Source organism: Haliaeetus leucocephalus, unplaced genomic scaffold (assembly GCF_000737465.1).
Source record: "Haliaeetus leucocephalus isolate CR32 unplaced genomic scaffold, Haliaeetus_leucocephalus-4.0 Scaffold362, whole genome shotgun sequence".
NCBI lineage: Eukaryota > Metazoa > Chordata > Aves > Accipitriformes > Accipitridae > Haliaeetus > Haliaeetus leucocephalus.
In genome coordinates this window covers 196,903-212,763 of record NW_010972798.1, presented here as the reverse complement: position 1 = coordinate 212,763, position 15,861 = coordinate 196,903, and the positions used below count along the sequence as shown (strand labels likewise).

At 39.3% G+C, this 15,861-nt stretch overlaps 1 protein-coding gene across 1 annotated transcript in view; it reads left to right on the top strand.

Moving 5' to 3' along the window:
* Positions 1-1,037: 1,037 nt before the first annotated feature.
* The window catches only part of BCHE (butyrylcholinesterase), a 32,133-nt gene continuing 17,309 nt past the window's right edge, over positions 1,038-15,861 (top strand). The window contains exons 1-2 of the mRNA XM_010572845.1: positions 1,038-1,173; positions 4,324-5,845. Coding sequence (XP_010571147.1) covers positions 4,329-5,845 — 1,517 coding nt within the window. The 5' untranslated portion in view covers positions 1,038-1,173; positions 4,324-4,328. The remainder of the gene's footprint in view (positions 1,174-4,323; positions 5,846-15,861) is intronic.

Sequence of the window (15,861 nt, the reverse complement as noted above, 5' to 3'; positions counted from 1 at the left end):
AGAGGGAAACTAATTGTCTTCAGCTCTAACAGGGGAAGCAAAGGCCCTCCGTAGAAGAAAACCTTAAATTATGGAAAAGTTGCCTTTTTCAGAGCAGAGCTAGAGAGCAGATGCTGCTGGGGGCCAGCAGCCCCGCCGCCAAGGGGTGGCCCTCTGGTTTCACGTGGTGGCTCAGGGATGTGGGTTTGACAAGACATTTTGTAAGGGGGGGTGTATGTACTTATTTGCCTTCTCCACCTCTCTTCTCTCTTCTGCCTTCATTTGTACCTCGAAATATTTGCAATTTAAATATCAGCCCTGCTTTGTGGGACATGTCCTCAGCTGTGCTGCAACCCTGACAACTCTGCCCTGCGGTTTAGACCGGCTTTGCACCTGCAGTGCTGAATTCTTGTGGAAACAAAGCTCGAGAGGTTCAGGCAAAAGAAGGGTATCCGGTGGACTAAGCAGCATGGGTGATTTCCTATTTGAAGCCTAAGAAGAGAGAGAAAACAGCATGTGACACCACAGGGGTACCATTTTTAACCCTAACATCAGTAGAGGACAACGCAGGTTTCTGCCGTAGCCCACAGATGGCCATGAGTCAAGTAACACAACTGATGCTTGCCAGTTGTTGACGTTTCTGTGCAGAGGACACTCCATTTTTATCTGCCACAGTTGCTTAACCCCCAAAATAACTACTTATCTTACAGTGAAAAGAAAAGCTTGAGGTACTTTAAAATGGTGCTAATCTTGAGTTGTACAACAGCAAAAAAGTACAGGTGAGACCAGTGGTCTAAGACAGACGAAGGAAAGAGAGGCAGGATTTTATTATATTTCTAATTCTGTTTATCTTTCTAGATTACAAAATTGTTGCCCTGTGCTAAGAACAAATCACTGCACCTTCCTTCCCTGTAGGAGCTCATGTCTGATTTTTCTCCAAAACGGGTTTATCTCTCTAGCATTTCTACAACTAGACCATTAGCCTTTGAGCAGATGTCAGATCGTAAGGAACGGCTGCCTGCAGATCAAGTTGCTGCTGCCAACTCTCGCGAGCTTTGTGTCAGAAACAGTTGATTATAATGTCAGTACTGTCCAATTTACGGGCTTAAAGCAGCAGCTGCATACTGCATTTTCCCTGAAGTATTCAAAGATCCTGACTCTTAAAAACTTTGTAGTTCTTGTAATAGAAGTGGGGTAAGTGCTTCTCTATTTACACGTCTCTGTCTGCCAGGATAATTTACAGTTCTGCTTGATTTGCACGGGGATTGTGATCTTTTAAAATGTTACGCTCTGCCCATTTGTTGCTCTCTTGGGAAAACTCACTCTGCTCTGCAAATGGAACGAGTAAGCAAGCGTGTGTATCAGACCTTGGTATTATTCAAGGGAACCTGGGCTAAGTAAATTAAGCTGAGCTAGAAATCACTTATTAATTCAACCATCTTTTCTATTTAAATAGTGATTATATAGTCTTGTGTATAGATTTTTTGGCTGGGTAAAGATTTGCAAGGAGAGGAAATAATCATTGAAATAAATTGTGTTCCCTTGCTGAATAAGAATACAAGAGTATGGTCTGTTTAACTTTTGCTGGAGGAAACTACTACAGAAGAAGCTTTTTAAAGTATGCAAATACACTTTACGATACATCTCTGCTCTGTTAAGGTTGATGAGCTAAAGCAATCTTCTGACCTTTTTACTCTCATAGTAATAATCAAGTAATGTTTGTTTTGCTCAGTATGCTTTATGTTGTTGAGTTTGTTTTAATGCAGCATTAAGAACCTTATTAAATGCAGTATTTGCCATATATTCAAGGTGTAATAATAATTCTCTATCACTTGCTACTTTTGTTAATATTAGCAGAGTAACTTGAGACTAGACGTGTTCTCTCATTCAGTAGTACAAAATTTCTGTTTTTTTCAAGCTTGATCTATTTCAAACTTTTTCTTTAAAATGCCACCTGCTCTTTTGCAGAGCCAATTAAAAAGGTACAGATTTGAAATTCTTGTTACTTTTTTTCTTCCTAGAATTCTTGTCTAAAACTTCGTAGGGTCAAATGTTGTGCCTCTGTGTTTTACAATACTACAGTATTTCCTCCTGTCCCATTCCTTTTTAATTAAGAGGAAAGTGCAGAGGGGAATTAATTTTAATTACTGTTTAGATAATGAAAGCTTTAGGAACATTAACATCTCTTGCTTTTCTTAGTGTCATTTTCTCTTCTTCATAGCGACAATGTTTGAAATTTCTTACCATTTCCAGCTTGTTGTTGTGGTTCGGTCCTGCGTGGCATGTTAGAAGTGATTGTGTAAAAAAAGAGAGTGTCAGTGAAACAACAGACTTACAGAAAGTGCTCCTCCCATCTCACAGTGCTGTGCATTGGGTACACACATACCCAACTAGATCCCTACTATTTGCATTTCTTACAGCCACCCCAGTTGCCTTGGTTGACTGCGAGATAGGGTGAAAGAGTTTAGCCCTGAGCTAATCTTCACCACCCTTTTCTCACCCAGCTCTTAAAAGATTTTATTACAGGAATGAATGGAAAAAAAAAATGACTGGCACATAGAGAGGAGAGTTAAATGGCACTAAAGGATGTGAGCCTCCTGTGTGGGTACCGCCGGCTACTGGAGCAAGCATCTGCTTACCCAAAGTCCTCGGGAGCTGCTGGACCTCATGTGTCATCCAGAGAGACTACTCACACCTCTAAAGTTTAACATACATGGGGGCATTTGCAGGTTTCTGTAAGTCAAGCTGGAGGCTAGGTGGAGTGTTAGACCAACACTGAAGTCTATTGCCCCCATTCACTTTTTTCTTTAAAAAAAAAAAAAGACAAAAGAATAAATGTTTATGTTTTCTAAAATTTATCTGTTTCCTATCTGTTTAGATGAATGCTAAAAATATTGTCTCTGAAGATTCTTCCTTGCTCCTTTGATGCTATCTCCAAGTTAGGAACCTCTGCGCAAAATCTTCCTTCCCCGCCCCCCCCCTCCATTTTATTAATTGATTTCCAAGAATATGCAAACAAGCAGGAGGAGCTCAGATTAGGCCACAGCTGTACTTTCCACAGAAATTAGCTTCTTTCCTTTCAAGGACACAAGTGCTCCTCATTAACAAAGAATGGCCTGTTTAAAGTGGCAGGACAGAGTACACTATGTACGGCAGGGCAAAGAGCAAAAATAGAAGGAAGCTTTGTTGAGCATTTTCAAATATTTAAGCCATAGAAATGGGTTTATGCAAATAGTCTTCTACTGACTTTTCACTTTCCAGGGGAAGATACTGGGGGTTTTATAGCATTTGAAAAAGTTGGGGTAAATAGGACTACTAGTATGCTTAAATGTGGTACATAATTAGCATGTATAGCCTTAGTTTTAAGATCATATTCACTATGAAAAGTTCTCAGGAAACAAAGACCAGGACATACTTAAATTATTAGGCACCACCTACATCTATTAAAAAATCCTTGGCTTTTTAGCATTTTAATGTTCATTCTAAGTAGTAGAAGTATGACTACTTCTCATGACTATGGTGGTTGCAAACTTGGTTAAGTTGCTTTAGAGAAAAAAGATCTTGAAAGTAATGCTTCATTTAGGTCTTGGTGTACCTCTGTATGCAATCGCCGAATGGACAGTCACTTCAGAGGTCCTTCATGTACTTGATTTGTTAAAACACCTTCAGATCTTAAGACATACGAGCAGGACAGTGAAATCACCCAGTGCTTTGAGTTCATACTAATGCCGTCTCAATGGTTTGCTTCAGCCCAGGCATCTACTGTGACAAAAGCATATAGTTCAAAACTTCTGTAGACCTGGAAATCCTTGGATTAAAACTTGCCTTCAAGCTCCAGTGTTTGCGGGATGCATGTTTACGTGTGGAAAAATCTGTGCCTAGTGATGTTTGTTATCACTCTTTATTGATTTGAGAACATGAATTGCCAAAGTAACCTCTAACAGAATAACGGCTAGTCAGGCATGGCATTTTCCATCACAGGTCATAAAACGTCCTGTTCATCGTGCCAGTGGAAATGCAGGTGGTTAAGTCATCTGCTAACTGAAGTAGTCCGAGTCTGCTCATATGACTTTACCTCCCCTGGTCTGGCTTCTTCAGTTCTATGTTTTTTTTAGTGACAGTTTTTCTGAAGCACTGTACCAAATACTAAGTACTAAACACAGTCTTTGCAACACAACTAACTAACAAGAACTTATGGTTAAAGACTGCGGAGCTTTGTGCAGCAGCACCATCTTATTTGTAACGCCTTTGGGATGACCTACACCCTTTTTGAATAAACTGTTTTGGCTCTGGTACTAAAACATTGCAATACTAATTCCGAATTTCTTTTTTCCTGTGTTTCAGGTATCATGATTTGGACAAGTGGCACAAGTCTCTATACCAGATCTCTTATGTGGCTTCTTCTCCTGTATATGTTCATCAGGAAGGTAATGCCTGAAGATAACATCATTACAACCAAGAAGGGCAGAGTCAGAGGGACGAACCTACAGGTACTGGGGGGAACTGTGACAGCCTTCCTTGGAATACCTTATGGACAGCCACCCATTGGTAGACTGAGATTTCAAAAACCAGAACCTCATGAGAAGTGGTCAGATGTTTGGGATGCCACGAAACATGCAAACTCTTGCTACCAGCTTATAGATACAACTTACCCGGGATTTCCTGGATCAGAGATGTGGAATCCAAAAACTAACCTAAGTGAAGACTGTTTATACCTTAATGTATGGATTCCTTCTCCCAAACCCAAGAATGCAACTGTCATGGTGTGGATATATGGTGGTGGCTTTGAGACTGGGTCAACTTCCCTACCGGTCTATGATGGCAAGTTTCTGGCCAGGGTGGAAAGAGTCATTGTAGTTTCCATGAACTACCGGACTGGTGCATTGGGATTTTTGGCTTTGCCAGGAAACCAGGAAGCTCCTGGAAATGCAGGTTTATTTGATCAAAGATTGGCACTTCAGTGGATCCAGGAGAACATAGCAGCATTTGGAGGCAATCCAAAAAGTGTGACTATATTCGGAGAGAGTGCTGGCTCGGCTTCTGTCAGCTACCATATCCTTTCTCCTAAAAGCCATCCTTTATTCACAAGAGCCATCATGCAAAGTGGATCTGCAAATGCCCCTTGGGCTGCAATAACACCATCTGAAGCCAGAAACAGAACAGTGGCTTTAGCTAAACAACTCCAGTGTCCCACCAGCAATGAGACAGAGCTAATTCTCTGCCTCCAAGACAAGGACCCAAAGGATATACTGGAGAATGAAAAATTTGTTGTAACATATGAGTCTCTTTTACAAATATATTTCTGTCCAACTGTGGATGGAGATTTTCTTGCAGACATGCCAGAAAAGTTGATTGAGAATGGCCTTTTCAAACACACACAGATCTTAGTTGGTGTTAATAAAGATGAAGGATCAGCATTTCTAGCATATGGAGTCCCTGGCTTAAGCAAGGATGGTGATGGCTTGATCAATAAAACAGAATTTGAAGCAGCTTTAACTCAGTCCTTCCCAGAAGCAAGCCAACTTGCAATAGAATCGATCATTTTTCAGTACACAGATTGGGAAAATGAGCAAAAGCCAGAACATTACCGTGATGCCTTGGATGACGTTATTGGTGACTACAATATAATATGTCCTGAAATGGAGTTCACAAAAAAATTTGCACAACTAGGACACAACGCTTTCTTTTATTTCTTTGAACATCGATCCTCAAAGCTGCCTTGGCCAGAGTGGATGGGAGTAATGCACGGTTATGAGATCGAATTTGTGTTCGGATTGCCCCTAGAAAGAAGAGTGAATTACACCAAAGCTGAAGAAATCTTAAGCCGGTCCATGTTGAGATACTGGGCAACTTTTGCGAAAACTGGGTAAGTTTACAGTGGAAGTTTGTTTGATTGGTCAGATGCTTGTTGTTTCACAGGCGGAAAAAGCTTAACTGTTTTGGTGGTGATTTGAAGCGTGATGAGAATGACGAGGAAGGATTAATTGTTCAGCTATCCAGAATTCCTATTTTAGTTCTGATAAAAACACGGTCTTTGTCAAATAAACTGTTGATGAATAGCTCACTGTATAGGATGAGCTTAAGAAAACAATGTACATCCACCCATAAAAGCAAATGCAAAACATTTTTTTGCCATGGCAGCAGTTGTTACAAAGGCAGGTAAAGGTTTCAAGTTTTAGAAACAAAGTATTTCAAATTCTGGGAAAGAATTCCACCAGTAGACATAGGAGCAAAAAGCCCAATTTCCTTTAAGATGTAATTTGCTCAGAACATGCAGGTGTGTAATATGGAGGTATATTATGTTCACATGATGAAGTGATTGGGATTGCAGGATGTTCTTTTCAGAAAGCCTATTCCATGTGTACTGTAAGTATAATCCTGGGTTTCACTGAAGCCAATGACAAATCCCTTGCTATTTCCATTAGACTCATCTTTAAGTGAAATATGTCCTAGCCTGTATAAGAAGCAAATAAGCATATTTCATTTGGATGTTTGAAATGGATTAAATACAACCCCTGATTCAGTCTATTTAGCTGGTGTCCAAGAGAAGTGATAGAGCCCTTGCTCTGCTCGGCAGGGCTATGGGGCTCTCAATGCAATTTTCTGTTTGAAATGAAAACATTTCAGAGTGGTAAGAAAAACAGCCACTACTACAGTCATGTACGATTACTCTCAAGGCTGCAAGCCTGAGGGGATAGGGAGGTGTCTTGTCTTCTCAGAAGCTTGGTTTGTGCTCTCTCCTGAGAAAATTATATACATAAAAATCTGTGCCTGTGAGAATGTACAACCAAACACTTAATTCACACTTTAAAAATGTTTAATTAACTTAAATTTTAAAATCCTGCATTAATTTTACTTCCATGGTGGACTTCTCCTTTGATTTGTTAAGGATACTTCGATTTGTAAGGGCTGAAATCAACTTTGGAACAGGATCTAATTATTTTTCTTAATAGATTAGAAATCAGTGCTCATTCAGTCCATATAAGTTGTACATAAACCAAAACAAGGTCAGGACTTAAACATTTCCAGTGATGAAAAATCCAGGACAAATCTTGGTAGGTTGGTAATGCTTAATTGCACTTAAAATGGTTACAGTTATAAAAGGAAGTTTTGTGTCTGGTCTGAATTTGCCTATTCTACTTCTACATTTTCCAGGTGCTATATTTTGTTTGACAATTTCTAAGCTTTATATTATGATTTGTATTCCATATAGAGATAATTCTAGGCTCTATTCAAACAACCCTTAATCCTTTTTTTGGCTAAATAAAACAGGTTATGCTCTTGAGGTTTTCACTATAATGCTTTTTTTCAAGTCTTTAAATAATAACTATGCATCTTCTTTAAAACTGTGATTCATCAACACCTTGTTGGAACTTTCCATTATGGAATTAAAGACTGTCATCCCCAAAGAGTCCTAATTACAGCTGTCATCCATCCCCTGTAGTTCAACCTGATATTCCCCTGTTTACTCATCCAAGGAAAGCAGTATTTGCCTTGACCGTGGTGTTAGGGTAGGAGCTGCCGTGTGCCTGCCCGTGGGCAGCGGCTCTGTAACCTGCCCCAATCCCACGGTCCCAGCTTTGTGCGGTGGTTCTGCTTTGGCTCGGAAAGATGCTGCCCTTGGTGGCTGGCACCAACCTGTGGGCAGCCCGGCTGCTGCCCGCGCCCTGCATCGTCCCTTCATGTTATGCTCCAAGGTGAACCAACAGCTTATTTTTATGTGCATCCTTTTTTTAACAGATTTGCTTATCCATAGGTGTGATTGATTGTTTGCCTTGATACGTAGCAATATTAATTATGTTAACAAGTTCTATCCCCTTTATACGTTGGAGCCTGTAGTATTTTTTTTTCTACCATAACTGATGAGCATATTAAAAATCAGAAAATGACTATACAGATAGCTATACTCATCACTGCATAATGTTTTAATACAGGTTTTATTCTTGTAAAATTTAATCTAAAATTTAATCTATGAGCTCTTCCTGCTTCCTTCTTTACTTGGAGCCTGATGACACCACTCCACATGAATTTGGTGGGAAAGACTGTAGCACCGAGAAAAGCATTCCACAGGGGTGTACGTTCTGGAATTGAGCTGTGCGGTTGATTTATCAATGCCAAAAATGCATCTGATTGATAGACTCCCAAGATGAAGGCTGCACAATGAGGCCAGGTAGAGCTTGGTAACAATTCCTGCATCATGAAGACATGCTATGACAACATTGCTTTGAAGCTGGTGTCGTTAGGCCCTTAGTGGAGAGCAAACGGAGTGAAGGCTCCTTATTACACACTACAGCTTTACAACCTGCCCTACAGGAGTCTGCAGTCAGGATCTTATACCAGAGATAACAGATCTTTCCATTAAACAGAACTATTTCTCAGTAGGAAAAGAGAAATTCAGGTCTATATTAGATTTTGCAGAACAATATTTACATTTCTGTGAACTATTGGTTTCCACTGGATTATATATGTATATTTAATTTTTATGTATACATGTATATAATTTTTATGTGTGTATATATACTGAAAAATCTCAATAACCTGCTGTGCAAAATAGAGTACACGGTCCCTGTCACTGTAGCTAGCTAAAATTAGAGAACATAAGGTATGTTCAGGTTTAAGTTTATAGAAGACAGTCCCGTCATCTAGTCTTATTATCATTTGCACTATAATTAGATTAGCCTACAGATTGAATTTCAGGTGGTTTCCACAGCAAACAGCAAATAATCCCTCCCTCTGCTTCCACTGCAAGTATCAAAAACATCACTATTATTGTAAGCAATACAATCATGCGATTTATGTACCAGTAAAAGATCAGATCAGTATTAACCCATCGTGTGACACTTTCTCATCGTCCACAACACAGACCCCTAAGACTCTGTAACACATTATTCATAGCGTACAATGAGTGGGGAAATAATTAAAGTTGTTAATAATTCCAAAAGCAATAGGTGATTCTTGTTTTCCTAGCACCTTTGAGCACAGAGTAAACATTTATAAAGAACTGGGAAAGCCCCGTTTGACATGATGTTTATAGTAAACTCCAGCATAATGAAAGGGCAAACGTCTGAGGGGAAAATTACTTTACCATTGATGTCTCCAGTAGATGAGGAGAAAATCAAGCAAAAAGATGAAAATCAGAAATATTGTACAGCACAACATTTAGTGAGGGCGTTTGACCTAATATTCTAATGTGCAGAAGTACAAAAGCACAAGAGAGGGAAAAGCTGCCTGCAGAGATAAGGTAGAGTCAACAAAAGCTGAAGGAAATCGGGTTTCTCCTGGTACTTGCTGGTTGGGAGGGACCGAGAGGCAGCTCAGCTCACCACACGCAGAGCTGTTTCTCACAAGGGGTATTCAAGCCCATACTTTGACCCTAATGACCTCTGCTTTTCATTCTCACGTGAGCGCTAGGAATAAAAATGGTGATATGAAAAGTCACAGGTAGGCCCTCTAGGAGCATTTTCTGTTTCTTAGAAATATCTAATGTCATGTAAGAACAAAAGAAAAGATGTCAGGGAGAAAAAGAGAAGTGACTCCTTCAAAGGATCCCAAGAGCGTATGTGAAATTCTTGATTTCTACATTTCTCAATAAACAAAAGGAGACTATCAGCCAGCCCAAGAGTTTCCCACTCAACCACCACCCCCATCAATAGCTGATGCAATTTTCCAAGTCTCTAGGCACTTCTTATTTCACATCCTTGCTAAAAATAAATATCAGTGATAACTGACCATTTTTGCTGGAAAATTAACAGGGAAAAAGATTTTCTATTTTTGAATATGAATAGGGAATAGGTAGTGTAGATGATTCAGTAGGAGATGGGAACAGACGTTTCACCTGTGAGGCTTGAAGTTAGATGCTGGTGTTATACACCAATATCTTTCTTCAGTACCCAAGGGAATAGTGTCATTTTTAGGAATCTGCCATATATTTACATGGCTATAACATCTGTGGAGACCCTGCTGAAACAGTCGTCTTTGACGATAAGCCACTGCTTTTCAGTCACGAGATTCCCTGCAGATTCATTATCCAGAACAGGATTCAGTGGCATGGGAACCCCTGCGAACTATGGATACTGTCTCTACCTCTGTTACTGCACGTAGGGACAGGCTGCTAACCACTGTCTGCAGTATTTACCCATATAAATAATGTTACTTCATATCACATAGTCTGAGAAGAAGGAAAAAAAATAAAGCAAATTACATTGTGGGTCTGACTGTTCAAGCAGTTAACATGGAGTAGCTTGAAGAAAGGACAGACTGGGTGGCCCATAAGATTCCTGGTAGTGATGTTTAGGATCAGCCCTTTGGATTATTTCTAGCTAATGCTAGTCCTGATGCTCATAGATAGACTACAGGACACAGGTAAGCACCCGCCATGGAGCTGTGGCTCAACAGACTGACAGTGTGGGTAACATACCCTCCAGTTATACTCTCGCAGCATCTCTTCCCCTCAAAAATATCCTTATGATTTATTTCAAGAGTAGATCTGAGTAATGAGTGGTACAGATTATGTGTTAGACTCTTGCAAAGATGCGCTGCACATGGAGAAAAATGCCATGCTCTGATTCACAGTGTTTAGAAGAGCATCACTCCAGTAATTAGTCTTGTCTTCTGTGAGACACGGAGCCAGTTCCTGCCCTTCCCAGCATGGCTGAAGTGCCTCTGCCCTCCAGTCCTGGGCATTCCCAGTCTCCCCAGTGTACTGGTAGCTGAAGTCTACTGGCAGCTGAACACTTGTATCTTCCAATGACCTTTTCACGTTAAAACTGGATTCAATGTACTGAGGGAGAAAGTGCGTAGGTAGGAATGTCCTGGCTGAACAGTGTGAAGTCAGTCTTGAGGTGGATACTGATGTCCGTTAAGGTGCAAAGAAAGATAACTATTACTAAACTGCCAATAAATTCCTAGGATTGGAAGACAAAAGCTTCCAGGTGCGCCAATTCCTTTTCCGTCACCTGAACTCCTCTGCTGTGTCATTATCACTACAATTTTTAATGCCTGAACTTTCAGTATCAAATAAGGTTGACCAAGTATCCCAGCCTTTCCTAGTGCTATTAGCATAATTCCATAAAATACTTTCTTTTTGCATGTATTTGAGCCTTGAAAGAACAACATTGTCATCACACCCTCAAAAGTCTCTGTTCTACCAGCCAGGGAAGAAAAAAGGTTATTACTGGTGCTGTCTGAATAAATCAAGTATAATAAAATATTGGGGTTATAGGAAAGAACAGATACCAAATCTCCTTGATTTATATTTTGATTTAAAATTCTTCCATTTACCCTGACCCAGGGTCTCCTCAGCTGATTCTTTTATTTAAGAATATCAGCAGCTGAATATCAATTAGTAGCCTTAAAATCATTTAATAAAATGCCAGACATCATCAAAATTAGGCAAGCAAAGAGAAGTGGCCAAACTGCATTCAGCAGAAAACCATGGTGTGATACCATATGGAAGGGGCTGGATCAGGCTCAGCATGGTTATGTTTGTCTATAGGTAAAGTTCTTTTTAACAATATTAAGTTAGTTTTCAGTGGCCTTCTCCTGAATGCTTTCTGGCACACTTTATTTTAAGTGATGTCCATGGTGGAAGAATTTAAATTTCTCTTTCTAAACACTTAAAATTCATTTCTCTGCTGCACTTTTGTTATTCTTCAGAAAGCTTTTGAAAGTAAGCAAGTGACACTAACAGGTACTATCAATCATAAGCAGCAGAATGCTCTGCTAACTCTAGTAAAAGGAAGTTTTATTTATCATGAAAAAATATATGGCATCCCAAATAAGTGGTTGCTAGGTTATGCCTTTTGCATTACTTTAGTCATCAGATTTGGTAACTGTATTCTTTAGACATGAGTGACGTAAAGTGACAAGGAGACAGACAAATCAGATGAGATGAAAACTCAAACAAGAATGTAGTGGAACATACAAAGATAATATTTTTAAGGCTTTGTGAAAAATGTTTCGGATAAAAGGAAACTGGCAAAACTTGTCTCGCTGCCAGTTTTACAACCGCTGAAACAAATCTTTGCAGCTTTTTCTATAAAGTGAAGTCTTTGAAATATTTCCTCCTATGTTTTAGGGGAATTTGTGAGGCTTTGATTGTCCCACTAAAGCTCTGAAGCACTTTGCCTGGTTATTATTGCCTTTCCCTGATGTTCCACTGGTAGACATATAATAAATTTCAGTGCTTTTGTTACCAACTTATCACAACATGTTTATAGAGAGTCGTTTCAGAACTGTGAGAACAAAAACAACAGCCTCATATAGAGTCCAGACAGCAGATTGAACTGGGGACCTATATACTCTATGTATGGAAAGGAATGAATATACCGGGGAAAAAAAAAAAAGAAAATAAAAAACTCCAACCACTTTTAATTTTCTAATACTTCAGAAACTAGGAAGTTTTATGTACCACTAAGCCATTTCATGGTAAGAAATTTCCTGTGGGTTGTATTTCTTCCCGAGATGAGCCCATGTTCACAGGGACAGAGGCAGGTGCCTGGGTTGGAACCACTCAGCCGAGACGTGGTGCTGGTCCCCAGTGGGGCTTCAAACACACCAGAACTGTCGCTCAGTGGGACCAAGGGAGGTTTTCCCTGAGCCTGCTGCTTCTGGCACCTCACATTTATCTAGAATAAGTCATTTGTCATCTCAACTAGTGATTTGACTGGATCAGGTCAAGAATCCAGAAGAGAAGATTTCTGGGTGTGAGGTAAAAACTGAAGGAGTATAAATGAAGCATGAGAGGTTTCTAAAAATACAAAACCATACATGGAAAGGAAGATCTTCCCTTCCCATGTTAGGGAAAAACAAAGCTTTAATTTTGACCCAAAAGGGCACATGCATTCTCATACTCACTGTCTTTCACTGGAATCACCTCTGAGCCATGAACAATATTGCGGAAATCATAGCCATGAACAAAAATAAGGTCAAATTTTAGGAAACTTACTCCTATTTCTCCACCTTCACTTTTGGGTTTTAGGTTCTTAAAAATGACTCGTCATCTTTCCAGGGTCCATACATATTGTTATACTCAGAAGCAGTAATAGAAACATCTTTTTAGTAATCTACTTGGAAATAGTGCATCATGGAAAAAATCAGTAACTAGAGACGCGCATTTGGCAGTCGTCTCTCTCTTTCTGGCTTGCAAGCCGATAAGCTGTCATTGAATTTCAAAATTGAAAACAGGAGTATTAGATTCAGTCATCTTTTGAAAATAGGTCTGGGATACAAATTGTTTAGATTGGTTTAATATTATTACAAATATTGCAAAATTACAAGAAGAAGTCTCGTTACTTTCCCTCTGTACAGCAAATGCAATTCCATCCATACAGATTTTATTCTCTACAACAGATGAGTCAAACTATTATTTTCAAACATGAGATGAGAACATCTATTAAGGAAATGTCTAAATATTTTAGGATTGAGTGAGACATAAAACTAAAACCTAACTATAATGCAAAGTTTTACCTTGAATATAACAGTGGCAATGCTTTCTAGAAACAGGTAAGCTCTAATACAGTCGTCAAAGGCTGCGGGATTAAAACCACCAGTGATAACGCACTGCCCTGTGACGGAGTGAGGTGAATTCCCTGTGTCTGCAGTTGGAGACACGCAAACATGCACGCACAGGCACAAGAAAAGAAATGGTAAAGTGGCTCTCTTTGAGGAGGGTTTTTGTAGAGCTATGCTGTCTTTAGCTGATCCTGTAAAAGAAAAGAGGGATATATCTGGGATTTGGCTCTACCTATTCTCATGACAGAGCCTGTACTGGACACAGTTCCCTGCTGTGCCAAGAACCCAGCAAAGAGCCTACACTGATACATTTTGGGGAAAGGAGAGAAATAAAGAGATACAGCTGTTCCAAGAGTTGAAATAAAATCGTGGTATGATTGCTACCTCAAATTTGGGAGTGGGAATAAGAAGCTTGGATGGAAATAGTCTAGGGTTTGATAGAAAGTACATGAGTAAGAAAGATGGGAAAACTAGACAGGGAAATGCTAACTGATGCACGATGCTAGGTGAACAAGAAAAGACAGAGAAGAGAGAAAGAACAAAAAGAAATGGAAAGATAAAAGAAGAAAATGTCTGAGAGACTTGCTAATCATTTTGCGGAGTGAAAGAGTCTGTGAACAGTGAAATGAAGGAAATGCATGCGTGAACTTATGAGTTATATGTAAGGCAGGTTCACGTATAAGAGCAAAACACTTCAGAGACAATCTAGGATCAAGGTTGCTTTCCTTATATCATAACTTTCGCAGGCATGTAAACACACAGTTGCAAAAGTCACTGTGAAATTCTAGTTAGTGTTCACCCACAGTTAATCCTCTTTTTAGGGGCACTCTTCTTCTGTGCTGCTTTTCTGCAGCTTAGTGCTTGTTTCATCATCAAAAGGCAGAAATTGAAGTTTAAAAGGTCTGCAAACCCCATTTTTCCGGGTGGTTCTGGAACACTAATCTGAAGTCCTACTGAGAAATTTCACACGAGGAACGGAAACCTTTCAGTACGCATTTTAATTTACTCCCCAATGCAAGAGATTGGCTTGTTTCAGGGAAGTGGCAAAGGGGAGAAAAGAGGAAATGAGGAGCAGCAGAGGTTACCTAACACCATATTTTTGAAGGTAGCTCAATATGGTGTTTAATTTTTTTTTCAATCAGCTGCAAGAGAAGTCAGTTGTGGGTAAATGTAGTCAGCAATTTAGTCACAGGATTTGTGAGATTCTGCCCCCACAAATGTAGAAGCTGCATAAGTAGAAATCAGGCATTTCATGCTTACAGTTAGTGATGTTACACAATTATATGCTAGCATAGATGTAAAATTAAAAGCTGCCATCGTCTGCTTTCTCAGACATCTCTGGCTGCCATCTGTGTTCTCTACCTTTCCTTGAGGGAACATAAGACAACTTCCTAATTTCATAAAATACAAACTCTAGAGTGTTGCCTCAAATTTACACCAGAGAGATCCTTTTTCTACTGGAACTGCTGTTCAGATACTGTGGTTTTTATTTTAACTAATGAAGTTTTAAATATCTGCCTCTTATGAATGTTATTCACCATGGTGTTCTCAAGGAGTAGCCTCCAAGTGAATTTTCTATACAACTGGATATGCTTAGAGGTTTAACAGTTGTTTTTTCCTAGTTATGAAGTAGTCTGCATACTATAATTTCCACAAAAGCCCTCTCAGTTTTGAAAGAGAAGGACTTTGAATAGGCTCAGATATCCTCTCCTCTTTACATACTATTTCTTCTAGAGAGCATGCCTTTCATGACTCTCAGTCCAAATGTCAGTATTTGGAGATCTCCCTTTTGGTGTAGTTCAAATCAGACTCAGAGGATGTTATAATGCTGGGACGTATTTGAATGTGTTTATCAAAGAAAGTTACATGTAACTTCCACTTGTAAATGCCAAACCTACAATGATTTTATAACAGAGATAAGAAAATAATCTTTTTTTATTATTATCTATTTTAAAATCTCTTTTGGGGGGGTTATGAACATTATAGCTTCTCATTTGCACTTCATTTACAATGAAGTATCAGTGGTTTCAGATGAAGTAATAACACATATACATGCTACTGAAAGCTACCTAATGGTTTCATTTATAGGACTGCTCAGATTGACCTAGATTACCTGGTAGCTGAAGTTTGTGACTCATGCTTTTCCTACCATTCACAGAAATAAAACAGTGGCAGTAATGGAAAATATCAAGAAAAATGCTACTGTGATGAAGTCCATCAGGACACAATGAATCTAGATGATTTTATTTGGTGCAGGGCTATGTAGAACATCCATCTTGAAAAGAAATCATGATTAGGGCAACTACAATTGAAAACAATTCTTAAATACTATATCCTAGTATAGTATCTACTACACAGTCTGTACTGAAA